Here is a 26,504-nt window from a genome sequence, read left to right as displayed (position 1 = left end):
TGTGCACTGCAAACTGGCCCCAGCCAGCTGCCCTGCTGCCCGGCTGGCCCAGGCCAGGGTTTGCCACTCTGGACACAGGGCAGGCTCCAGCCCCAGCTACAGGGCCACCTCAGCTCTGCCCAGGACACCGTGGGGGCCTGGCTCAGGCGCCCGCCTGGCTGAAAAGACCATTCTGGAAGACAGCATGCCAGGAGGGCCACTGCCACCCCCAGGAGCAGACCCCCCACCAGGAGGTCAGTCTGACCCAATGCCCCAAGGCCCACCCATTCTGCACCCTGCCGCTCCAGGGCTGCCCTGCAACTGGAGGGCTGGGGACCAGCTGGACAGACTGGGCCGGGATCCCCAACACCTGAGTGTCCCTGTGACCACTGAGCCCAGCCCCGGCCCCAGGACAGCTGTGAGGAGGCCGTGCGGGGAGGTCAGCCTTCCTCCCACCAACTGCTGGCCAGGCCCCCCAGCCAGGCAGCCCCAAGGGGTGCTGAGGAAGCTGAGACCAGGAGCGCAGGAGCCCAGGGCTACCAGGGAAGCTTCCGGTCTGGGGCGCCTGAGAACCATCCCTTCCCCACGTTCTGACCAGCAGCCATGCTGGTGGCCTCTGTCCCCCAAGGACCCAGCGCACCAGAGGCCTGGCCTGGGGGACTGGACGGCCAGGTGCCCGCTGTGCCCACCCACCGCAGCTCTTCTGCCAGGCCGCTCCGCACTGTGACACCAGGCCAAGGGCAGAGGGAGCGGGAGGACGGAAGGGCCTGTGAGAGCTGGGAGGAGGAGCGGGAGCACAGAGCTGCGGCGGAACGAGCATTTGTTTTGAGTTAAGTGAGCCGCTGAGACAGCATCCTCCTTTTCTGGAAACTGTGAAATGGGTTGTAAAAAAAAAAAAAAAAAAAAAAGGGGCCTCGCTGAGATGGCGGCGGCTCCTGAGAAGCAGCAAGTCCCTTCCCAGGCTCCCAGGCTCCCGCTGCTTCCGGAAACCCAGCTGACAGGCTGCTGGCACGGGCCTCCCCGCGCCGAGTCTGGCGGCTGCACCCGCCGCCTGTGCCAGCTCCCACCCTCCCGCTCACACCCGCTCAGACTCCCCTCTTCCCTCGGCACAGCTTCCTGCCCCGCGCCTCCCCGGCCCACAGGGGCTGCCCAGGCGGGGGACACCAGCTGTCCCATGGTCTCCCCCAGGACCCCAGGGTGGCTGACCAGGGAGATGGGCCGTGTAAAGCAGCCCTCCTGCCAGGCTGGGCCCCAGGGAGCAGAGGAGAGGGGGGCAGGAAGGATAAACAGCCCCCCAGGCTGTGGCCACATTCCTCTCATTCCAGGAAAGGGGAGGGAGGAGACGTCCATGCCGGGCTTCCTGGTGGACACTCAGTCGTCCAGCCTGCGGGGAGGCAGCGGTGGCAGATGACCATTTGGCTGCCCAGGGAAAGGAGCAGGGGACAGGGATGGGGAGACGGGGTGCTGGGGTGAGAGGCCACTCTGGGATCCCCGCCCCCTGGAGACCAGAAGGCCAGCCCCATGCACCTGGCCGCACGTGTGGCTGGGAGTGGGTGTGAGCACGCAGGCGTGTGCAGGCTCAATCCCCACATGCGACCCAGCGATGCTTCGCCGCTGGAGCCACTAGTGGCCTGGGCTTCAGAGGACGTGGGTGCACGCCTGCTCACAGGTACAGAGGCAGGGCAGGGACGTGTGTGAGCACCCACGTGTCTCTGGCATGTGCACGTGACTGAGTGTGCACACATCTGGGTGTGCATGTGTGTCCAGGGTGCATGGCTTTGGACACCCACACTTTGGCACGGGGGCCACACGGCTGGGGGGCTCAGACCAGACTTGTCTCTCCCCAGCTTGGACCTTGCAAAGGCCTTTGCTTATGCGCCAGATGGCGTGGGAGGGGCTGCAGGACGACCAGCTGCCCGGGCCCTACCCACCTCCTCCTCCCCCGGGTGGGTGCACACGCGAGCCTGCTGTGGAAGGGGAACTCCAGCCTCTGGTCTCAAGTCTGCTCCAGCTGCAGCCCAGGACCCCCAGCCCCCGGGAGGCAGCCCCCTCTGCCCAGCTGGGTCTGAGCTGCCTCTCCCAGACCTGCAAGTGGCCTCTGGGGGCAGCCGGTCGGCCACGTGGCTGGGCCCCTCCCACCTCTGCCAGGGAGACACAGGATGGGCCTTCCTTAGACTTGTCACAAAACCCCTCTCAGGCCTGGATCCCCAGGAGGGGCCAGCCTGGCAGGCGCACTCTCCAGGGCCACCGGCCGTCCAGATCTGGGTGGCCCTCGCCCCAACCACAGGCCCACCACTACCAGTGTCTGCCTGGCACCATATACTTGTGTCTCTCTGGACATGGGGCCTGCCTAGAGCTGCCCATTCTGCCACCGCAGCCTGGAAGTGTCTGAGGGGACCTTGGGCCCACAGGGCCACCAAACCACCCCACCCACCATCCCCAGCTCCCGAGGGCGGCTGGACACGCAGAGGAGGCAGAGATGGCACTGGGTCCAGAGGGGAGGCCAAGAGGGCAGGGCGGCCAGAAACAGGAGGCTGTCACCCAGGAAGCCCCTTGGCAGGCTCAGGAGAACCTTCCAGAAGCTCCTGCTGGCCAAGGCAGCGTCTCTCAGGCCATAAGGGGAACACTGGTGGCGGCGCTCTCCGGCCCGGCAAACGTGGAAATGGCAGGAGGCAATGATGACAGGACGGGCCCAACCACTGACGGCCCAGAACTAATAAAAGAAAAGGAAAATCGGACGTGAGTCTGGTTCTTATTAAAAGGGTAAATTTAGCCCTGTGGCTGGGCGGCGGGGGGGAGTGGCCAGCGCTCCCCACGGCTGCCCCCAGTCTCCCCCACCCGAGTCCCAGGCCAAGTGACTCAGAGTGGCCGGCGGGGGGGCCGAGGCGGCCCCTCTGCGTCTCTGGTGCTTCACGCCTTCTCCTGTGTCTCTCACCCCCGCTCCCGGGCGGGCCGCCAGGACCCCCCACCCCAGGACACTCCCGAGGGCCAGCAGGGCCGCGGCCGGGGCGTGGGAAGCCAACCGGGCCGGTCAGCACCAGCCCTTGGACCCCCACCGCCCCGGGAAGAGCTTCCTCAGCCAAAGCAACCACGTTGCTGCTGCCTGCCATCCTGAAGCGGCCAGCCTCGAGGACGTGGGCAGCCCGGTCTAGACATGGGACACACACGTGCACACGCCCCAGCCCAGGTGCTGCCCCCAGCCCTCGGGGCCTTCCAAGAAGGGGAGGCTCCGCCTACAGGCGCCCACTCTGCTCCCCTCCACCTCGGCCCCTCGACCTAAGCCCCTTCCTGTGCGCCCACCCCAGACGTGCCCAGCTGTGACCAGGGAGAGGACAAAAGGCAGCTAGAGCAGGACACAGGCTCCCGGCCACCGCAGGACGGATCCGACAGAACGGGGTCCAGGGGAACCTGTGGTGCTCCCTGGCCGAGTGTCTGCGGGCGCTGACTTAGCCCTGCCGGCCACCAAGGGGCCTGGCCACAGCGCCTGCTGAAGGGCGCTCTTCCTTCTCGCCCCAGCCCCTCACACAGGTGCAACGACGGCCCAGGACGTGGCAGGTGCAGGCCCAGGCGGCCGGGGGTTCCTGGCCTCCCATGTGCTCTCCTGTCCTCACGGGCACAGACAGACAGACAGACACACACACACACACACACACACATCTCCCACCTGGCATGCCTGCAGGAGTGGGGTCCACAGTCCCCCCTGGCAGGCCCTGGGCTTGGCCGAAGCCAGCCTGGGCCTCATGACGGCTCTTGTGGGCACAGGGGGCTGAGGGGGCCCCTCTTGGGCTCCCCAGGCCCCCACTGAGAGGCCACACCATCAAGTGCCTGCCTGGCACAGGCATCCGTGCTGCCACCTCTTGGCCTGAGCCTGCTCTCCCGGCCACCCGCATGGCCTTCCCGGCACAGGGGCATCTCCCGGGCACTCGGAGTCAGACTGACCCGACTCTCCTGCTCGCCAGCCTGGCTCACAAGCCCTTTGCAGTAATGACAAGTCCCCCCACCCGAGCTGGGACTGGCGGGGTCGGGGTGGAAGGCACCATGACTGCCGGGGGACGGGGGTCTGCAGAGTCATTCAGATGACACCCTCACGTCGGGCCCCAGGTCAGCCACCAAGCTCAGAGGTTGGGCTGGCTGGGGCTGGCACCGGGGACCTGAGGACCCGCCCCAATGACACCTAGCAAGCTCAGGCACCGACCCCCGGCACTCTGCACCCAGGTGGGAGACACTGGTCTGTTAGCCACTCCACCTGGCACCCCGAGGACACAGGCCAGCTGATGCTCCCTTGGGTTGAGAAGGACCAGGCTTGCGGGCCTGACCCCAAGAACAGGGTTGGCTCGGGCTGAAGCATCCTGGAGAGGGGCAGGAGGGACACTGGGACCTCCACAGGTCACTGCAGGGACGAGAGAGTCCCCGCTGTGGTGTCACCTTTCTACCCTCATTTCCTGGCTGCTTCAGGTAAGGCAGGCTCCAGCCACACTGGGACTGACTCCAATGCACCCCTTTGGGGGAATGCACAGCCCTTCCAGAACTCTACTTCTCACAACTGGCCTCCTCTGAAACGCCAGCTGGGGCCCTTCCCAGCGAAGGACCCCTGGGATCCCCCCAATGCAGGACCCTCTGTCCAGCACCCAGCTGTGCCTCCCAGGGGCCAAGGAGGCATCTGCCCCCGTTGCACACGGCCAGCGCCAGGCTGGGCTCTGGGTGAAGCCAGGGTCCGAGAGATGGGAGAGGAGACAGAGCCAGGAAGCCGCAGACTGAGGTTTGGGAGAGTGTGGCATTGCCAAGGCGGGGTGCCTGGCAGGCCTCAGTCCTCAGGGACCAACCACCCAGCCTCTGGTGTTTTCACACCTGGGCGGCCCTGTCAGGGGGAGGGCCCCATGGGAAGGGCAGAGTGGGGGACAGGCGCCCAGAGCAGTGTGCCCACGCCCAGGGTGCCATGACACGCATGCCAACGGGCTTCAGGCTTTTCAGGGGAGGTGACAGGCAGGGATGCGGACGGGAAAACAGGGGGATCTAATCAACGTGAAATGCCACTTATTTCTCAGTGGAAGTAAGGCCCCGGGCAACCGGGACTCCCAGCCAGGCTGAACCGGACCACAGGGGACCCGACCGTTCCTGCCCTGGAGAGCGGGAGGCGCTGGTGGGCAACCGCTGCTGGCCAACCCCCCACGCCCTTCCAGATGTGCAGATGAAACCTCTGAACTCCTAAACCTATTTCCAGAGTATACGTCAATTTTCTAAGGTAAAAACGTGACGCTCCTTGGAACTCTGGCGTGAGCAGGGCGCGCAGGGGGCACCTCTGGGCAGGGAAGCCAAACCCCGCACAGTGGGGCCCCAGGCTGGGGCTGGAGTTGGGGCCAGGCCGGGGCCGGGGACCCCCACAGGAGATGTGAAGTCTGGCAGACCCCACACCCTGGGCATCGGCTGCCACCCTCAACCTGCCTCCACAAGTCCTAACGTGGCCACAGGCAGGCCGTGACCTCGCTGAGCCTCTGCCACAGGCAGGGCCTGCTGTGGGGGCTGGGCTGGGCACTGACCCGAGCTGAAGGTGCTGCCCATGCACCCACTCCCCCCTGAGGAGGAAACCTCGGCCCAGGCGAGCGCCTACTGCACAGCAACCCCTGGGCCACGCAGGCCCGGCCGGCCAGGCTCAGGGCCAGCTCCCCACTCCAAGGGGGTCCAGGGCTGGGCGGGCCTGCCGGGGGCTGCCCTGGAGCCTGACCAGCTCGAGGCAGGCTGAGGCAGCATCCAGGTGGGCCCGAGGCACCTGCTGACCCCACCCGGGCAGGCAGTTGGTGCAGGAACAGCAGGAGACAGAGCCACTGAGGCTCGATGGCCCTGCCACCCGAGCCACAGAGCACACCCTGAGCTCCATCCAGAGAATGAGATTCTAACCTGGCTCATTCATTAGACAGCTACTGAGCGCCTGTGACGTGCCAGGGCCACCCACCCATGCCCCCAGCCCAGCCTGGAATCCCAGGAAGCCACCGGCAGCCTAAGTGCCCCGGCCTCCAGCACTGACCCACGCCGACCTCGTGGCTGTCCTGCTCCTCCCATGGGTGGCAAGTTGGGAGGAGGCTTCCCAGGTGGTGAGATGACGCTGCGTCTGCCGTGGACGGCAAGGCCATGGCCAGGGGTGGAGGGACGCTGCACAGGTGCCCAGGGGCCTTGCACTCGGAGGGGACAGCCCAAAGTGGGGGCAGCACTGCTGCAATGACGATGGGATGCAGAAAAGAAGAGGCAGGAAGAGCCATGAGAGGGACAGGCAGGTTCGGCCTCAAGATGTCCAGGGGCCAAGCTGGACCCGGAGTGGAAGAGGCTTCAGGGGGCTTGGACTTGTCCAGGCCACTTGGAAGGAGGCAGAGGGTGTGAGCGGAGGAGAGAGGGACAGACCCCTCCCCCCCGCCATCTCTGCCTAGGTTGGAGGAGGCGGGGGGACAGGGAGGGCCCAGGCCGCAGGGGACCTGGTGTGGTCGGCACACGGGAGGCAGTTACAGTCACGGGAGAGGTCGAGCTGGACCACTCCGGGGGGCAGCCTGACTGTCGTGGGCAGCCTCTGAGATGGCCCCCAATGACCCCTGACCCTGGGGTCCAACCTTTGTGTAATCCCCTCCCCTTGAATGTGAGCAGGATCGAGACTCACTTCTATGACTAGAATGTGGCCAAAGTGACGGCTGCCACCTTCCAGGTGAGGTCACACCACGACTGTGCTCTCTCTGTCTCTCTCGCTCAGGCTCTGGACAGAGCCGCTGCCCGGCTGTGGGCTGTCCCGTGCAGAGGCCCTCGTGGCAAGGAGCAGAGGTCTCCAGCCAGCAGCCAGCAAGGCCCTGAGGCCTGAAACCAGAGGGTGGGCTTGGAAGGTGACCCCCACCATGAGGCCCTGAGACACCCTCAGCCCTAGCCGACACCTTGACGGCCGCCTTGAGAGGACCCTGAGCAGAGGCCCAGATTCCTGAGCCACAGAAGTTGGGGGATAACTGATGTTCGCTGTTTGAAGCTGCTGAGTTTGGGATTGTTTGATTCACAGCAATAGCACTACGCCGGGAAGAGAGCTGGCCCCGGGGGTGGGGGGTCCAGCATCTATGAGGGAGCCCAGACAGAGCAGCCCCCGGATGGTAACGGAGGGCAGGGAGGGGACAGATGTGCAGACAAGTCGGAAGTCCAGACTCACGCCTGGTGTCTCCCGTCCCCTGCCCTGGCCAGGAGCCCAGGGGTTACTTTAGCCCCTGGCCACGGTGTGGAGGACAGCCCTGGTCTCTGCAGGGCATGCCCCTCACCGAGCCATCAGCGCCGAAGGCACGTCCACCCGTCCACTGCCCACATGGGGCCGCAAGTATTTACCATCCAGCCGGCAACTCGCTACAAAGGATGGGATGGCCTTGTGGGCAGTTTCCCAATTTTCTTTGATTTTATCTGTATTCACACACATTAAGGGTTTTTAAGGGTTAGCCTAAAGATGAGTTACAATTTAATTTAGATTCAATTTTAGTATTAATTTAAAATAAATTAAAAGTTTATTTTTAGGGCACCCAAAGGGATGCAAAGCTCTCCAAGAGGAGACCGGCTTCCAGGACACTGCCCGTGAGGTGACTGCGGCCTGGGTGGCCGGGGCACACAGCACGGTCGGCTGGACGGGCAGCTGCCCCACTTTGCAGATCCAGTGTGACCCAGGGGACCACAGAGCTGGGCTCCCTCCCGCCACGCTAGGGCCAGTCACAGGCCAGGGCACAGGGGCCTTCCGTCACCCTCCTGAGTCATCCTTGGAAGCTGGCGGGGACAGCCCTGGTCCTGCCCTCACGGTGCCCACACCTCCATCCAACCCCGCCTCCAGCCCCCGACCCTGTGCCCCGCACGCTGAATGCAAATGCTTCCTGCGCCAGGGCCACCCCCGGGTGCAGGGACGGGGTGGAAGACACTGAGCTGGAGGAGAAAACCAACCAGGGACCCCATGGGGGTGGCAAGGGGGCTTGTCCGGAAGGACCTCCCTGAGATGTGCAGGTGGGGGGACAGGACCTGGGTCCCGTCCCAGGTCAGCTGCTGGTGTCTCCCTGGGCCTCTGCTGCTGGGAGGCTCCCCGCTGTCCCAGAGCCCCGCAGACCGGCCAGTCCACAAGGGGGGCCCAGCGCCCACTCCGCCAAGGGCTCCAGAGCTCCCGCGCTGCAGTGCCCAGGTCCCGCAGGCCAATCCCCAGCCCAACCCAGAGCCTCAGAGCAGGACGCATCCCCGTCCCAGGCACAGCAAGCCTCTACCGCACGCTGGAGGGGACGCCTCTGCCTTCACACCCAGGTGCACGCTGGCTCCCGCACAGACGCAGCAGGGTCATGGGGCTGGCCAGACCCCCAGTGCCGGGTGCGGGAGCCAAAGGCCCGGGTTTCCTGTTCTGTTGCCAGACTAAGGCCTCAAGGCTGCAGAACCCCTGGTTAGACACCGAGGAGAGGGGCTGGGGGGTCTGAAGCATGAGGTGGGGCCCTTGGGAAGTCTCCCTGGGTCCCCCTGCCTGCTCCAGGGCAGAAGCCCCCCAAAGAGGCCCGGGGGGCAGCTGCCTCCTCCCCAGGCCAGCATGCTGGCACAGGGGTGTGCACAGGCTGCCCTGTGTGCCCAGCCAGCTCTGGCAGGGGAGGCTCCATGCTGGACTGCATCCCAGGCCCACGAAACCCTCCAGCAGGGCGGACACTGACTGCCTGGTCCCGGTGCTTGAAGAGGCAAAGCAGGGGCCACTGACTCCTGCCCCAGGCCCAGGCAGCTCTGGCCCAGAACCTAAACAGCAAGGCCCTGCCAGGGACTCCCCCAGGCCAGCTGTCGTGCGGCCAGCGAGCCACGGCCCGCAGGAGCCCGAGACCAGGAGAGACTCTCCAGGGCTGGAGGTCTGGAAGCAAAACCACACAGCCTGAAGGACCTGCGGTGACACTGCGACCCAGCGACATGAATCTCAGGTGCCATAGGCCCCCTTGCCGGCACAGCCTGACTGCCCAGGAGACGCTCGAAGACACAGCCTGGATGGAGATGTTGGGGGGCAATGCACCCCCTGCCCCCATCACGGCCCTGCATGGCCACTCACGCAGCCACCGTGGGGAGAGGGGCAGCTCCCTCCAGGGCCCCCCCACCCGAAGGCACCCTTTGCCCAGATGAGCTGCTGGCTTCTGCTCCCAACACAGCTGCCCCACCCCACACAGAACCCCACGCGGATGGTCAGGGAGACACAGGAACTGCCCCCCAGCCCAGTCCTGCCCCCGCCCTCCAGGCCCCTCCTTCACAGCTGTCGGGGGCAGGGGCCAGGTCCTCTCCTGGGCCCAGTGTCCTCCCCACACTGGCCCCGCCACTCACGTGCACACCCCACATGGCCACACGGCCATGCAGCTCCAGACCACCCGGCTGTGCTGCACCCATCCCCCACTCATCTGCAGCGACCACGTGCAGCACTAATGAGGAGGGGACAGCTCCATCTGCCAATCTGTTTAGCACTGACACCTTTCAGAGTGTGGTGCACACAGCTCGGAAGCCTCTACTGACAATCAAAGATGTTTCTGGGAGGCGAGGAGATGCTGACCTGCTTCCCAGGCAGGTGGGGACATGCAGAGGGTGCCGCCAGCGTGAGTGTCCCCACGCCGTGGCTCGGTACGGGTTTTTAACGGAGGGACCAGAGACAGGGTCATTTCAGACCCCAGCAGTATCTCTTGCCTTCTCTTCCCAGCTTAGTTTTCCCGGAGTCGACTGTTTAGCTTCCCTCTTTTCCAGCATGGGGTGCGAGTGTAGGGGAAAACACGCACAGAGCCCTCTTCACCCCGACACGTGTGCGAGTGCCACCCACAGGCCCTCACCGCTGTGGCGCGAGAGGGAGGCCACCAATGGCTCAGCCCAGCCCTTGGCAGGACAAAGGGATGGGACACACCCCAGACCCAGGACCTGCAGTCCCACGGGACAGGGGCTCACAGTGGGGAAGAGCACCAGCCCCAAGCACGCTGCCCAGGGTGGCCAGACGGGGGCTGCTGCAAGGCCTTGTGGGACAGACCTGTGCGGCGGCCGGGGCTGCAGATCACAGAGCGGGAGGGGAGATGGGCTGTAGGCCCAGGAGATCCCACTGCCCAGAAAGGCTCCAGTGGGGCGACACATGGAGGGAGGGGGACATGGACATGGGGACATGGGCTGGGCGGAGCTGCCACGCTCCACCTGGGCTGCACGGCAGAATTGCCGGGGGTATCTGAGGGAATGAGACACTGGGACCCCCAGACCCAGTGGGGCCTAGGCACTGGTGGCTTTAGAAGCTGCCCAGGTTGAGGGCTTGGCTGGGGAGGCTCCCGGAGGGGCAGGGTGTGGCGAGCACAGAAGGCGTCTCAGGACACTGAGAGCGGGGCACAGAAGTATGGAAACTTTGGGGGCAGAAGAACGAAAGGGGTGGAGAGCAGGCATGGGAGGTGGTGACCGCCCCGGGCAGTCACAGTACCGGGAGCCGACCTGAGGTGCATGGGGTTGGGGCGAAGGAGGCTGCCAGGGAAAGAGCACAGGGCAAGGGGTGGGCAGTGGGAGCTCAGAAAGGGCAAGGCCAAGTTCGGCTGCAGCCCAGGGATGAGGACGGGTTCCACAGTGGTGCAGTGGTGCGGTGGGGGAACCAGCTCGCCATGCTAGGCTGCACTGCAGAGGGCCACTGGAGGCCTGCGGCTCTGCGCTCTTGGCACACAGCCAGGAGCCAAAGGACAGAGCAGGTGGTGAGGAGTGGAGAAGGAACAGACGCAGTCCCTGCCACTGGAAGCGTGGCTCTCCCAGGGGCCACTGGACCACAACTCCTTTAGGGCCAGTTGTGAGAGTGCGCGTGTGTACCTGAAGATCTACCCGGGGGTGCACACGCGTGGGCAGGTGTGCACGGCCACATCTGTGCACACAGAACACGTGTCGGCTAAGCCAGGTATAGCTGGCTAGACCATGGTGCTGTTGCGGCCAGGCCCCCTAGGACGTCCATATTGAGGTCTGCACAGGGGCCTCTCCTCACGGAGGAACAGCTGGGCCATGCGCAGGGCCAGCAAACCCCACAGGGACAGTGCCCATCCGGGGCCGAGAGGTGCCCCTGCCCACCCCTGGGTTCCTTGTCTGGCCGTCCCGACCCACTCGCCTCAGCCCCCACTTCCCCCGAGTCTGCTCACCCCACCCTGTCCAGCTCCACCCCTGGCACGAGGCCTGGAGGTCCCCTGCCTACCCCGGCTCTGGGATGAGGGGCTGTGGCACCCTCCCCTGGGGCCACCTGCAGAAGCCACAGGAAGGCCAGGCAAGTAAGGGAATCCCACCAAGACCTGGTTCCCGGGAAGATGACAGCGGGCTGGTTTACCTCTCGTTCAATATGGCTAAGGGTTCCCCTTTTTTGGCAGGGAGTCCCCAGTGTCACCCCTGGCTCACGGAGACCAGCCTGTTGCTCAGAGGACTCTACCACAAAGACACTCATGCTCTGCTGCCCTCCCTCCATTTCTGGAAATTTCCACTGGAAAACCAAGCCCTTGCACCAAGGTGGGGGAAGGGGCTGCTTTGTCTTCCCTTCTGGTTCCGGGCGCACAGTGGGTCTTCCATGGATACACAAGCAGCAACGACATGTCCGGCCAGCCTCAAAAGTCTTTGTATCTAAAGATGCAGGACTTTATGTTGGGGGTGCCCAGGGGAGGGGACAGGGGCAGGAACCCAATCCACCTGTTATTCCCCCTCCTCCTCAACCCCAAGTCAGAATAAAAAAAACAAAACAAAACAAAAAAAAACAAAACGCCGCTTCCTGGCTGATCCAATCTGGAACATAATCGCGTGGACAGCTGTGCAGGCCACGGACGCCAGCCGGCTGGCTCCCAGCCTGGGCGCTGGACACGTCCCCGCCGGCCCCGGCCCACTCAGACCCAGCGCCCACCTCACCACCAGGGCCTGGGTGCACCCCCAACTGCACCCACCACCACCTCCAGAGCCCACGCCCATCGTCCCCGCATCGTGCTCACGGGCCACGGAAGGCCGTAATCGTACATACTACAACAAGCAGGGCAGCCCACTGACAAACAGGCCTGCGTGGTCTATATGGTATATTATGCCATAAAAAACGTCGGCGGGCAGTGTCAGAGCCAGAGCGGAGCGCAGCCCCCACCCTTCCAAGGCCCCATCCTTCCCAGGCACGGCCCAGGCTGCGGGGTTACATTCTAGACATTTCACGCTGGCTGTGATTTTGTTTTCTCCTTGCTATACCGCGTCTTTGGTGAGGGACATTGAGGTCCCAGAGTTTAATGGGGGCCAGAGAACCCCAGGGGAGTCTTTCCCTGGCGGGCTGGGAAGGTGGGAGCCCCGCAGAGCGAGTCACCTATTCACCAAGCAGACAGCGCACATGCTTGGCACCCTGCAGCCTGCCCATGGCGAGGCACACACAGGAGAGGGCCTCCTGGGTGGCCTCTCCAAGGTGGCCCCCGGGGAGGCCACCTCCCCTCAATGAGGCTGCCTAGAGCCAAGGATCTCAGAACCTCTCTGCACTGGTGAGGCCCAGCCTGCCTTCCTCCAAGGGGGCCTAGGGCAGCACCTCTGTCCTGGGGAGTGGCTTCTTTTTAGAAACCCGTCATTCAGGGCAGACGCTGGTCCACAGGGCAGGGAGCTGCTGCTGTGTGAGGACGTTAGGAGGGCAGGGTCGGGGCACCACCCCAAAGGCTGTGAGGCGTTTTCTTGGGGGACTCCCTAGGCAGGGACTGGCCCTGTGTCCCCTAGGTGGAGTCCCCACATCCTCCTATGCCAGCCCCTCAATGGGGCGATGAGCCCCCTCGGAAAAGGCCTCTCCAAAGGAGGGCATGTGCCGTGGGCTGAGCTCAGGAGGTCTGTTGAGAACCTCCTATGGGATTCTGGCCACGACAGTCAGCTGCTGGGCAGGGTCCAGTGGGCGCAGGGCAGCTCCCAGTTGTGGGGAGGCCTATATTCAGATATTTATGGTAGGGAGGCCCAGAGGTCTCTTCCAGGAGGAAGGGGGCACCAAGGGTGAGGACCAAGGCTTCCTCCTGCCCTGACAGCACCGGTTCCCACTGGCACCAGCGGACTCTCTGCTCCCAGGCTCTACCCGGAGCTGGAGCAGGGCGTTCTGGGAAGTGTAGTCTGTCCCATGGGAGTACAGCCCTGCCAGCATTTCTGGGGGGGATTTACTTAAGGGACAGCCAAGAAACAGAAGAAAACAAAGGGGGTTACCCTGACCTAAATCCCAAGGTGGAAGTTTGAAATTCCTGGGCAGCGGCTACATTTAAATATCTGCTGCTGAAAAACCACTGGTGCCTGCCTGGCCTCAGGTCACATCCACAGTGGTTCTTGGGATCAAGTGGTCCCGGTGCTGTCATCGGGCAGGGAGACCTGGGAACTCCCCAGAAACAAGGAACCAATCCAAGCACCTGGGTTGAAAGAAACATTCAGTGACCCCACTCCTGTTCTCCTCTGACCCCTGCCCCAAACACTGAGAGAGAGGTGCCCACTGGGGGACAGGGGTGCTGCCGGCCACGCCGTGGGCTCTGAGAGACCGCGGAGCATCCCGAGTGCGCGCACATTATTTATGCTCACAGCCCGCTCTGATGACATATGTAAGTTGACAGCGAACATCCTATCAACTTGCTGGAGTGTATCTTGATTGTTAAAACACACTCTTAAAGGTGTACGATCATTTATCAAATTAAAATAGCCGTGCCTTGCTGGTTCCTTTTCTGCCTTCCTGGACAAACCCCCAGCCGCCTCCCTCCTTCTCCAGACTCCTGGGCGTCCTGCCCTTGCCCCCATGCTCTGCTCCTCGGGGGACAATGTCCTTGCTGCCAGGGACCCGGCCTGAGCAACCCTCCCCACCTCACCCACGCCAGGGCAAGCCGCCCACTAATCGCCAAGAAGTGACAAACGCCAGAAGCCCCACCAATTAAATTTAAACTCATGCAAAGCTCAGTGGCTAGTAAATTATTATTTTTATTAGCTTGAACCAAGTTCCCGTAAGAGAGAAAGTCAACTTGCTCCCATGAATGGCTCTTGTATAATTTATTTAACTCTGTGCTCCTTGCCAAAGCCTGGAATATTTTTAGCTCGTTCTGTTGTTGGATTTGGCTTTTTTATGTGTGTTTCTGAGGGGTATTTTTAGCCTCCTCCATGTTATTCTAACAGCCTCCTATGCGTTTTGTCCTGTCTGTGCGGCTGTTGAACCCTGTCTCACGGGGAGATGAGGGAGATTTCTAAGAATAACCGGGAAGCGTTTGGGGGTGCGCACGTTTTCCAGGGGAGACGTGCTATTTGCACAACGCCACTCTCTGCCTTGCTCACTAATTTGCCTTATTACTCACGTGACCTGGATGTTCCTATAGAAAAGCCATCATCTCCCTACAGGAATGAGCAGACGCGGTGGCAGCTCAAGCCCCGCTGAGAAGAAACCCACATTCCAAAAACGGCTTCGGTGGGGCAGGCGGTGGGGCAGGCGTGGCGGGCACAGCCGCCCAGGCCCGGTCTACGGGCCGCCAGATTCCCTGCGGCAGCTTTGATGTCTAGCTCTGTCACTGTGGAGCAGGATGGGTAGTCTTCAGAAAGTAACTCTTTTCACACCTACTTAATGTTGGTAACTGTTGCAGAAACACTCCATCGTGTCAGGGAGTTAATGAGGTATTTACGAAAATGTATTTTTTTCTTTACAAAAAAATATCACATGATGAGGAAAGGGAAGCCTTTGATGGGGTCTTTTCACACTAGGAAATTATCTTTTTTCTCTCCAGAGTCGGGTTCTTTTTTGTTTGTTTTTTGGTGTTTTACTTCTTTTTCTTCCCCGCCCCCCCCCCTCCTTTTTCTTCCTATTTTTTTTGAGATTGTCCATAGGAAGACTTTTAGCAGGAAAGAAATCTGCGTTCTCCCACCAGAAGGGGCCTTGCCTTCCGCAACAAGCCCAGGCCCAGGGCACCTGGCTTCCCAGGCCGGGCAATTTGCACCCAAAGAAGACAAGAGAAGGGGCGGAGAGGGGAATCTGAGCAGATTATTGAAACCAAGACGTGAACCGGCACCTCTGGAGAGATGGGGCCCCTGGGGGGGGACGGGCGGGCGCTGGCCCAGCGGAAGCAGGGAGGGGCCGGAGCACCAGTTCCATGTGGGATTCTCCCGGCCAGGGCTGCCTCCGGATTAACCACACTCCGCTCTGCAGAGAGGAGAGATCCCCAATCGCTCCAGGCAGCAGCGATGATGAAAAATCTTGGGTTAGTTCTTGTTGATTTTCCTTTTTTTCCCCCCTAGATTTCACAGCTTTGCCTCCAGACCATCTGTATTAGAAACAAAATCTAACACTGCACTAAAAATAATGATTCCAAACATTTTAATTGCACCTTTTGGTGACAAGGTTACTGGAGCAGCAATTTACAATAAAAACCCTACAGCCCGATTATAATGCTACCAGCACTTTCATTTTTAGAAAAACAATGGAAGAAGCCCTGGAGCCCAATGTCCCCACCCGTTAGGGTCCCTCAGGCTGACATTTTGGAAGCAGGGGGTGGGGACGCAGGAGGGCAGCACAGGCCCAGGGAGGACACTCTCAGCCCAGCCTGGGGCTGTGCCAGGCCAGCCAGCCGCAGGGAGCACGCAGCTCCTCAGAGCCCAAGGACTCCATCCCCACGGTTGGTCCTACTCCCGTGTTAGAGCTAGACAAACAGAAATTTTGTCCCGAGCGATTTTCTTTTCAGCGGGACAATTGGTGGGGGGAGGTGGCAGGCTGGGCTGCTGCAGCTGTGGCCTGCGGACCGAAGCCATCCAGTAGTAAAATGGGAAAAAAGTCCACCAAACTGGCCATTGGGAAACCCACATACAGACACAAAAAAATTATTTATTTACACTTTTTTCTTTCTAAACTGGATCACACATAGACACAAACCAAAGCAAAGTGATCTGGGGTGTAACTCATTTTTAAAAAAATATGTGCAGCTAAATTTTGAAATCCAATACAATATTTTGGATCTCAGCAATTTCAAAACGCTTTCTTTCAGCTACAGAGGCTTCTAACTGGACGCTCGCGCAGCCAAGCTTCCCATCGCAAATGGGCTGAACATCTCGAGTACAATAGGTCTCTGGTCCGCAGGAGGGTGGAAACTGGGCCTCCAGGAGCAGGGGACACGTGGCCCTCCAGCCCCCTAACAAGGGAGCCCTGAGGGGTCTCCAGCGCCCTCTAGAGCACCCTGCATTGGGGAGGCCAGTAGGGTCTGGGGTCAAGCAACAGCCACGGCAGGACACAGACCAGGCCAGAGCAAGTGCTCACACCCTCTGTGGCCTACACGCCAAGAACCATGTGGTCAAACTTCGAAAGAGTCAGACAAAGGTTTGTGCCACCCCCACCACGGCCACGTTCCCACCTGACTGGGTGGTACCGAGATCTGGAAATCGGAGCAGAAAGGGCAGATGGAAGCTGACCAAGACCTGGCCGGGCTGTGGGCGGGTGCCTGGACATAGGGAGGCAGCAGCGACCTGAACTGATGGGGAATCTGGCCTGGCCTCCCGGGGGATGGCCACAGCCTCCCTGTGCACAACTGTTAAAACTTCGGTCTCGGGCCGCCTCTGTGGTGCTACTGCTGGCCAGGCTAGAGGGTCCAGCATGTTGGGGGGTGCAGATGCTCCTCCCCATCCCCCAACCTGCAGGCTCAGCCTCCCCACCGCTGGCAAGAGCCACCCACCTGCAGGCCAAGAAAGGGTCGTAGGGAAGCTAGGGAACTGTCCCTGCAGCCTCGGCTCCCCAGGGCACCTGAGCTGGGTGGGCAGCGGCTCCACATTCCCACGCAGGGGCAGAAGAGACACTTGATAACCACAGGGACAGCAGGGAGAGATATTTTTAAATCACCAATTGCTCAGACATGTACTTTTTTCTTTTCTCTTTCCAGTTATAAACGTAGAGGAGAAAAAAGAAAGGAGGAAGGAGGAAGCACAGGAGGAGGAAAGGCCGGCCCGCTGGGGCTGACTGGGCGGCCGGCAGAGCCAGCCCCTCCACTCTGGGCTAAGCCGGGTTTGAATCTCCTCCCGCTGCAAATGCTGAAAGCCCGTTTGTAATTAGCAATTTTGAGTTTGTTTTTTTTCTAGGAAATTTACGTTTTTCTTTTTGAGTGCTCTCCCTTCCTCTGACGTTTTCCCTTCTAGTCGTCTGTGACATCCGTTTTAATCCACACGCTAATTGTAATCCCATTAAAGCAGATAAAATTTTATTAGTATTCACAGTTCATCAAGCTAACAATAACTGTTACTGCCAATTTTTTTTAAAAAAAAATCAGCAAACATTTCTGATGTTTCGAACAAACTGTAAACAAAAGCAAGCCAACTTTCGGGGTGACCCAACGGGCCCTACACTCTGCCCCACGCTCTGCCGGCAAACTCCGCCCGCATCGCCCAGTGACCTCCGGTGTCGGCCGGCACGGTGGCTGCCCCTTCCCTGACCTCCCTCAACGTTAATATCAAAGCCACAGTGGAGGACTGCTCTGAGGCCTGGGTCCCCTATGCCAGGAAAGACCCTCTGGGGGTCTCTCCCAAGAGGACGGCAACCTGGCCTCCCAGCCGAGGCCCGTCCTGGGCGCCGCGCCGTCCTCCAGGGCAAACCCGCGGCGCACTCGCCTGCACCGAAATCGCGAGCGCGCCCGGCGTCAGCCCTGACCACCGGTGCCCAGGCGCTGCGCTCTCGGCTGGCTGCAAGGCCGACGCACTCTGGCCACGCTTTGTCCGGCTTTAGCAGGATACCAGAGGCACTTGTTAAAAGCAAATGCATCCCCTGCAAACCCATTCTCGCCCTGACACTTCAAGGCTTTATATAGAAACAGGATTTGCTCGTCTTACACCAGCAGTCCCTATTAACGCTCGCCCCGCGCACACCGCCCTAATCCGCCAGGCCCCGGTGCCCCGGCCCCCTCCCCCGCTGCCACAGCCGTTTTGTTCCCGCAGAAAGCGCCTCGTTGTCCCGGACGCCTTAAGGAGGTGAATGCAGAATGCAGAAAGAGGTTTCCACGGAATTTAGATCTTCTGCAAGAAGGGGTGGGGGAGGGTGGCAAGAAGAGGAGAGGCTTTAATTTCAGCCGGCTCGAGAGCGGCCCCTCTGAGACCCCCTGAGGGGACCGGGAAAGGCCGCTGTAAACCGCGGGATCCGGCTGTAGGGCAGGCAGGACGCGCGGCCCGCCCGGGCCCAGGCCGCCACCGGCGCTGAGGAGGGAAATGAAAGCAAAGCTTCTCCGCACGCGGCTCCGGGAGCGGAAGGCGGGCGCCCCCCTCGACTCTCGAACGGCCCCCCGCGCCCGCCCCGACCGGGCACTGACCTGTGTGCGAAGCCATGGGCAGCGGCGATGGGAAGTACTTTCCCGGCTGGAAGTGCGCGGGCGGCTGCGCTGCGGGCCCGGCCGGAGCGAGGCGCGCGGCGGCGGCGGCGGCGGCAGCGGCGGCGGCGCTGCGGTGGCCCAGGCTCCCGCGCTCCGAAAGCAAATGCGGCGGCGGCGCGAAGTCGCGGCCATCCATGCCGGGGCCCCGGCCCCGGTCCGCCGCCGCTTCCCCGGAGCAGCGCGGCCGGGGCCCGGGGGCGGCTCGGCGCGCGGGCGGCGCGGGGGAGGCGGCGTCTGGGATCACCAGCGGCGGTGGCGGGGTGGTCAGCACGCCGGAGGGCTGGGCTTCTCGGCGGGCGGCCGCGCACCAAGCGGGCGGCCGCCGTGGGGGTCCATGGTCTGCGAAGGCAAGCAAAGGAGACTAGGTGACTGGGAGGCTCGGCTTGCCCGGGGGTCCCCGCCCCGCCCTCTCCCCCGGGCGCCAGCCGGAGCTGCGGCCAGGAAGCAGGGCCCGGAGCGAGCGCTCAGCTCAGCGCATCTCGCTGCATCTCGCTGCACACGCGTGCGTTCCGGGCCACTTGGGCTGCCCGGCACCGGGGACCCCGCGCGCTCACGCACCGTCCGGGCCACGTCTGGCCCCGAGGAGCTGGGGGAACCGGGCCACACCGCCCGCTGCTTCCCCTTCTTGTCCCCGCGGGTCCCTGCAGCGAGGACGCCGCAGCGAAGAGGCTGCTGGCTCGGCTGGGTGATAAAAACCCAAATCTGCGAAGCCATCACGCGCACACACACACACACACACACACACACACGCACACCCTCTCCCCTCCCCCGCTGCCCAAAGGTGTCTCGAAGGAAAAGGCCTGGGGTCCTCGCTTGCTTTTTCCTCTCCCCCCGTCATTCCAAGGTCCGGCTTTTACTGCATTCCGCTTAACCGAATAACCACGCTAATTAAGCGAGTAATTTTATTGATTGTAACTCAAGAGTTTTTTTTTTTTATAACCTTCCTTTCTCTTTTCTCCCATCCCCCCCCATGCGTCTTTCGGTCCATTCTTTTGAATCCGCCGCCCCCCGGCCGCAATGGGACTAGCCCCCGCCTCCCCAGCACCGCGCCAGGACCCTGAGCCGCCTCCCTGGAGCCCCGGGCGCCCCGCGACCGCCGGCATCACCTGGGCCACCAAGCCGCAGTGACCGGCCTGCTGTCCCGTAGCCGGGAGCTTCCTGGCGAGGCTGTAACAATCACCCCGCCCCCCAATCAAATTCGCCCAGGATCTTCCTCTGCGGATTGGGGGCTGGGGGGGCGCTTTGAGAGTCAGAATGTTGTTCTTCCTCAATGTCCCACACTGGCCACGGGATTTCTCCCTCCAGCGACCGCCAGGGATCACCAAACCGAGGCTGGTCTCCCCGCGGCTGGGCCGCGGGGGATGCGGGGTCTGTGGAGCCCAGCTCTCCAATAGGGGAGGGTGGGCCCGGTCCAGCACAACCTTGCCCGCCTCCAGTCCCAGCAGACCCCAGACCGTCATCCACCCCAACCTCTGGCAGGGCCACCTAAAAATGATGCTCACCTGCCTTCTCTTCCACCCCCACCCAATGCGGAGCGCCCACTCGGAGACAAAATTCGGGACAATTTCAGACTCTGGGTGCAAAGCGTCGGAGCAGGCGATATAAACTGCACCACCGAGCACCCGCAGGTCCCTCCAAAGGCTCTCTCTCTCCTCTTCATTTCGCAAATTTCTCTTCATTTCCTAAATACGTATTGTTTTAATGTTTGATATCACCTCCAACCAAAGCGAGATGGATAGGCTCAATATTCTTAATTATGAACTTCGCAGAAAACCTTGTGTTTTTTTCAGCCATCCCACTGTGACAACAAAGCGATTAAGATGTTTTCCATTTCATGAATACCATTTTAAATTGCCATATTTTATGGTACCGGTTCCACAATGTCTTATTTGCAGACTATTTTGTGTCTGATTTAATCTATAACCGAAAACATAATGTATTAAGTGAATACATATTTGCTCAGCTGATAACCTTTTTTAATATTTATTCGGAGAGCTTTTGCATTGTAAATAAACTACACAAAGAGTTCTCTTTGTCTCTCAACTGCATACAAAGGGGTTTGGGGTTCCCTTGTCTCTGGGGATAGCCAACGCGCTTCCTCGGTCTAACAAACAGCTCGACTCGCCGCCGCAGCTCGGGCCTGCAGAGCCAGCGCTAGGCCGCCGGGCCCGCGGAGCGCGCGGCGAGCCGCTGCTCAAGCCGGGGTCAGGGGGGCGCTGCTGGGGCCGCACTAGGGGCTGGCAGGCCTCAGCCCCGGCTGGCGCCGCTCAAGCCCCGGAGGGCGCCCGTGGGACAAAGGGAAAGGAAGGGGAGGGAGGTCAGGAACCCGCGGCTTCAAAGGCGCCGGGGGCCGGAGAGGGGCCGGGGCTGCGCGCGCGGGGGTGCGAGGCTTCCCGGCGGCCTCCGGGGAGTCGTGTGCGCTGTACTTTTGTTTTGTGGATTTTTTTTTTCCCCAATAAGAAATTTCAAAGTTGTCGAGAAAGCGGGAGCTGCTCGCGGTTCTCGGGACGCGGGCTGGGCTACGAAGCAGCAGTTTTAATCTTCCACCCCCTGCGGGCGGATCGCAGGCTCGATTGTTCCTTTCTCACCAGCCCGCTCGACTTTTTAAGCAAACAGGGGGTGGATTACTGTCGCCGTCTGCGTCCCTGCGAGGCTTACGGGATTGGAGGGAGCCTTTCCTTTGTGTTCTCTCCTCCCGGGGAGAAGCCGCGCGCCTCCTCGCCAGCGCCCGGCTCCAGCGGCTTGGCAAGCAGAGCCGGCCGGCAAGCGGGGCTCGGGCGAGCGGCCGCCGCAGCCGGGGCCGGCCCCACCCCGCCCGGTCCTGGAGGGGCCGCAGCCCAGGTCGGCGGGGACCGCGCCGCAGCCCCGACAGGGCCGCTCTGCTGAGGAAGCGAAGCGAAAGTGGCGGCAAGCAGAGGGCCCCGCTGCGCCCGGAGAATCGCTGACGAGCGCATTTCGGAAGGAACTGAGTCGCCGAACACCGGCTTCTTGCCGGGGTACAGGGCGCGATCCCCGGAGCCGCCGGACCCTTCTGCCCGCGGCTTGAGGTGTGGCTCGCGCGCTCCAGGGCTTCCTCAGGTTTGCTTTGTTTTCTACTTTTGCACCCCAAAACCGGCTTGTCGCCTCGTCCGCCTGCTGGGGACCAAAACCCCGGCCCGTCCTCCTCGCTCTGGCGCCGTCTCCGGGCACCCCGGGGCCTGCAGGCCAGGCCGGGCTGGGCCAGGCGCACCAGGCGCGGGTGGCTTGGGCGCCGCCGCAGAACCCGCTCCCTGCGAAACGGCTGCAACACCCCGCCCCCCGGAGGGGATTCAGAGCTGCAGTCGCGCCGGGTTCCCGTACCCGAGGGCGCACCCGCCTGCGGACCCCGCCACCCAGGCCATGGCCCGAGCCCCGAGCCCCGCCGCAACGTGCGCCGTGAAAACGCCCAGCTGCTCAGGCCTCGCTCGGCACCCCTTCTCCACCCCCTCCTATGGAAAAAAAATTTCAGAAATGTTCTGAAATGAATTAAGCTCTAGGAAGCAAAACCCGAAAAACTCGCCACTATCTCTCCCCTCCCCCGCCCTCGCTCCTGCCTGGAAAACCCCTCCGGGCAGCGGCCGTGGCCCCTTTGAGCCGGCCGATGCTCCGTGCGGCGGAGCGACCGGGCGGGGCCGACCCGGGGCCGCTCGGCGGAGGGCAGCAGGGCAGGGCAGCAAATAACCGGGATCGTTCGCGGTTCCACCAGAGCCGGGCGCACGCTGGCGGCGCCGGACCTCGTCGACGGCCCTCCCGGTACCACCCGCGCGCTCGCGCCGACGCAGCCTAGCGGGCCCCGGCGTGTCTCGAGTGTTTATTCTTAATGTTGGGTGTCGATCGAGACAACAGCGCTCAGAGCAAAGCAAGGACGCATTATAGGGGGAATTTTAAACCGATCGATAAGATTTTTTTCAGAGAAAAAAATCGCTCATCTATAGTCCATCTTTTTTTTCTAAAGCCTTCACCACGTTATAACGGATTTTGTTAAAAGGGAAGATATATATTTCTTAACATCACAACCCTGAATTTCTTTTGCTAAAAAAATGTAAATCCCCAAAGCCAAAATAAAATAATAAAAATACAAAAACAAAAAAATGAAAGGAATTTCAGTTACTTACTGGAGGCTGTTTCCTGGATACAACTGAATGCAATACAATTAAATCAGTAAATGTGACTTTGTTTTGTATTCCTATTGGTATTTTCAATGTGCTGACTGTTGCACTGTAAATGCACCGCTTCCACAACAACGACTCTAGCGAGCCCATCCGGAGCGGCTCTCAAACCTGCAGCCTGGCGCGGCGAGCCACGGGCCCTGCATACTAATAAGCTCGTGCCACTCAGCCCCGAGCAGCCCGCGCGCTGATTGGCCGCGCGGCCCCGCACGGCCGGGAGCTCGTGCCACTCATTCGGCGTAAACAGGCCTCCCAATAGGCTGGCGCCGGGCCAGGGAGCTGCCAATCAGGAAGCAGCAGGGCTACTACCGAGCGCGATGGCGCCTAATTCAAGCCCGGCGACTGCGCAGCTCCTCTGCGCATCTCTGTGCTGCTGAATGGGAATTCGGCGGCGCAGGGCGGGAGAGGGAGCGGGGGCGAGTGAGCGCGCGTCCCAGAGGGGGCACAGGCTTTTTTTTTTTTTTTCCTTTTGATGCAGCAGGTCTAACGTTTCGTTTCTGGCGCACAGGCCGGGAGGAGCAGCAGAAACACTCCTTAGAGCAGCTGGCTTTTTTATACCTGGGATCTTCCTGGCAGGTGGCAGGTAGGCCTGACCTCCATGCCCAGAGGCCTCCCCAGGTGCCCGGCCCTCTCCTCCCCCGGCCCCCAAATTGGGCCCTGGGAAATGAGTCCTGCTCTTAACTTTATCTCCCCGGGCCACACTTTGCAACGGAGCAACGATCAAAGTGGAAATCGGGGATTTATTGCTAAGACAAAGATTACCCTTTCTCCAGCTACACCTAGATTTTTGAAATATTTTCACCTTGATAATGGGGGGGTTGTTACGGCGTGAAAACCGGGCGTAATATTTCTCAACGATGCTCTCTTTGGCATATCCGCTAAATTCTCAGTCCAAATAAAACAATCCACTGAACAATTCTCTTTATCGTAATCAGATGCAAACCACTTTTAAAATATTCTGCATACAAATATTTCGGTTGGAATTTGGTTTCGTAACCCAAATGCTATTTATGCTCAGGGACTCCAGGTGATGTCTTAGTGGCAATCGATATTTTATTTTTACTCGTCTTTCTCCATGTGAATCTTTGCCTCCCCTTCTGGAGGGAAAAAGGATGTTTAAACTAAAAACCAACCGACGTATTCACACGCATTCCAAATTCCCCAGCGTCTCATTCCGGCCGGAACACGAAGGGGTTAAATCCGAAGCCTGTTGTCTCTTTTCTTTCCCCACCCCCAGCCCGCTCCCGCGGGACTGCTGCGATTGGTTGGCACTCCGCCAGAGGGCTGTCAATCACCGAGTGTAAACAAGGCGCTGATTGGCTGTTGTCCAGTCCGCACTGGGCCTACTGAAAAAAGCAATTACTGGCTCCGCGGTTTCGAGGCGGCCCGAGGCCGCTTGATGAAAGGAGATAAGCTGGGGACTGTTTCCAGGATCCCCGCGGGCCGACCCCGGCGGCCCGGGAGCCGAGGAGCGGCGGAGAGCCCGTGGATCAAAGGGATCCGGAGAGAAAGGGGAAGCGCGCGGACGGCCCCAGCCGGCCTTCCCCGCAGCGGGAGTCTCCGACCCGGGGTGGGGGGCTGCGGGCGCGGGAGGGGACTCCGGGCTTTCCCGCGCGCCCGGGTTGGGCGCCCGCTTCGGGCGGCGCGGCCGGAGGGCAGCTCCGCGGAGCCGGGGCTCGCAGGTAAGCGCTGGGGTCCGGTGTCCCGGCCGGCCGGGGCTCAGGACTGGGAGTCTCGGCTCCCGCGACGCCTCGACGCGGCGGCCGGACCCCTGTGCCCCAGCTCCGGGCCCGGCCCCAGGCCCGCGCCTGCGGAAGCGCCGCCCGGAGGGGCGCGAGGGCCGGGCCGGGAGCCTGGAAGTATAAATCCCGCAAAGCGCCCGAAGATCCGATTAGCGCGCGGCTGCTCATTAGACCGCGGGGCGACGGAATTAGGGCCGCGGCGCGGGGCGGGGCGGGTGGCGGCCGTACCCCGGGCTCGTGCCCAGAGGATGCAGCAGCCTCAGTGGCGGCCCCGCGAGTGAGTCGGGGACGGGGTCCCTCCCGCTCCCGCCCCGCGGGTGCACACGGAGGCTGCCTGCTTCCCGTGCACGCGGCGAAGAGCCGGCCGCCCGGGAAAATCCTGCGGGCAGCTCAGGGTCCGCACTGTCGCGGGCGAGGCGGTGCGGGGCGAGCCGCGCGCGCGTTTTCTACTTTCGTGAGGACCCGAGCTCGCGGTTACTTTCCCCATGAAGATCCTTTTCCTTTTGCACTTAATTTTTAAAGCCCCATTTGAATTTAAAAAGCATATAGGAGAAAACATATGAGTAAAATCTTGGATTCACCTTGGTGTCCGTGGAGTTCTCTGAGCTTTTGGAGCGCGCAGGCCCCGGGCCAGGGCGGGGACTCAGCGGTCCGGCTGGAGCAGCCCCTCGGCGCCCCAAGCCGTGCCCCGCTCCATGTGCGGAAGATTGAGGGTCCCGGACCTGGCTGATGGGCGCACTCTGGCCCCAGCCTCAGTCTGAGCAATGCTGCTGCCAGGGGGTGGAAAGGCCAAGGACTGCACGCGGGGATAGGGCCTCACTTCCCCCACCCTCGCCTCAAGCCGGTTTAGATCCCTGCGGCTCAGCATCACCAGATTCCTAATTGCAGGGGGGTGAGGACTGGCTTCCAAACCCCCAAGCGTTGTCCCCTGCCCCTCGTGTCTCGCATCCCTGTGGAAGGCTGCCCGAGTGGGGAGGGCCTAGGCAGCCTTGGGGGCGCCTTTCTGGGCTGCGCTCACAGCGCCCTGCCCTCTTGACTGTTCCCCCACCTCTGCATCCTTCTCTGCCAGCGAAAACACATTGTAATGGGCTCTTTGCTTTTTTCCAATACTGTTTTGAAACAGTTGTTACAGAGAATAGCTGCAGACAGGCCTGTGGATGCAGGGCTAGTGGCTGGCAGCTGCCCAGCGAGGGCAACCTGCAGCTCCCGGCGTCCCCCTAGGACGACGCCACCAGGCAGGCTGGGGCATGTTCCCCTGGGTTGGCTTCCCTTCCTGGTTTCCTTTTTATTCTTCCTGCTGTCCAGAGCTAACAAATGCTTTTAATTTTAGAGAAACGCTGTGTGAGGATCTGCAGGCTCACCTTCCACTGGGGAGAGGAGGAAAGGAGCCAGGATAATGACCCTGGGGTCAGTCTTGATGCCAGAGTGTCCAGGTCTCTGCAGTTGCCTGGACCTGCAATTACAAATGGGTGGGCTCCTCTTAGTGGGGTGGAGCCCAGGACAGACAGCCACTGGCCGCATGGCCTGGGGGGCCTGGAGCAGTACCAGGGGTGCTTGCTTCCTGCTCAGCAGGGGGAGGGGCCACTGCCACAAGCCCCCCCCTCCCATTCTGGTTTGCCCTGGGTTTGGCGAGAAGAGAAAGACACCCCACATAGCCAGCGGCGCCCCCACACCTGGGCAGGCGGACTCACACATCACACTTCAGTGCACACTGTACTCACATGTGTATACACAAACACTTGTGCAGTCTTGAGCGTGTGCACACACGGTTACATGTATACATGGATGTGCTCACATGTGAATCACCCAATGTGTACACAAACAAAACTCCGCACCGCATACAGGCACACACGTGAGCCTTACGCAGCATGCCACAGTCCCACATGCACACGTGCACAAGACATACATGCGAATCACACCGCAACACAGGTGCACACCACACATGCAGAAGCACTCCTGACAACTAACTTCCCCACACAGCCCAAGGGCCCTGTCACCCCAGAACCTGTCCAGCCCTCCCCCTGTGGCAGCATGCTTCACTTCCCAAGAGTGGCAGCAGATCTAGGTCTCCCAGCTCCCAAATGACTGAGATCCTGCTCTGTCTGAAATCATCAAATAAATAATCATTTCTTAATACAAGGGGGTGGGGGGTGTCAAGCGAGTTACATGAAATTATGAATTAGTCGCTGCTCCAAATAATGCCTGCTTGGGCCAGAGAGCAGCAGAGCTGTGCTCCTGGGTAATTGTGTGTTGGGTGTCTCTTC

General features: G+C 61.5%; 1 protein-coding gene across 1 annotated transcript in view; it reads right to left on the bottom strand.

Annotated features, from left to right (window-relative positions):
* BAHCC1 (BAH domain and coiled-coil containing 1) overlaps window positions 1-18,447 on the bottom strand; it is a 54,600-nt gene extending 36,153 nt beyond the window's left edge. Inside the window, exon 1 of the mRNA XM_069481795.1 lies at window positions 18,252-18,447. Coding sequence (XP_069337896.1) covers window positions 18,252-18,447 — 196 coding nt within the window. The remainder of the gene's footprint in view (window positions 1-18,251) is intronic.
* Window positions 18,448-26,504: the final 8,057 nt, after the last annotated feature.

The sequence above is a fragment of the Eulemur rufifrons genome, chromosome 9 (genome assembly GCF_041146395.1).
Source record: "Eulemur rufifrons isolate Redbay chromosome 9, OSU_ERuf_1, whole genome shotgun sequence".
Lineage (NCBI taxonomy): Eukaryota > Metazoa > Chordata > Mammalia > Primates > Lemuridae > Eulemur > Eulemur rufifrons.
Note: the sequence above shows the minus strand (reverse complement) of the source record. Positions and strands in the feature narration are given on the sequence as shown.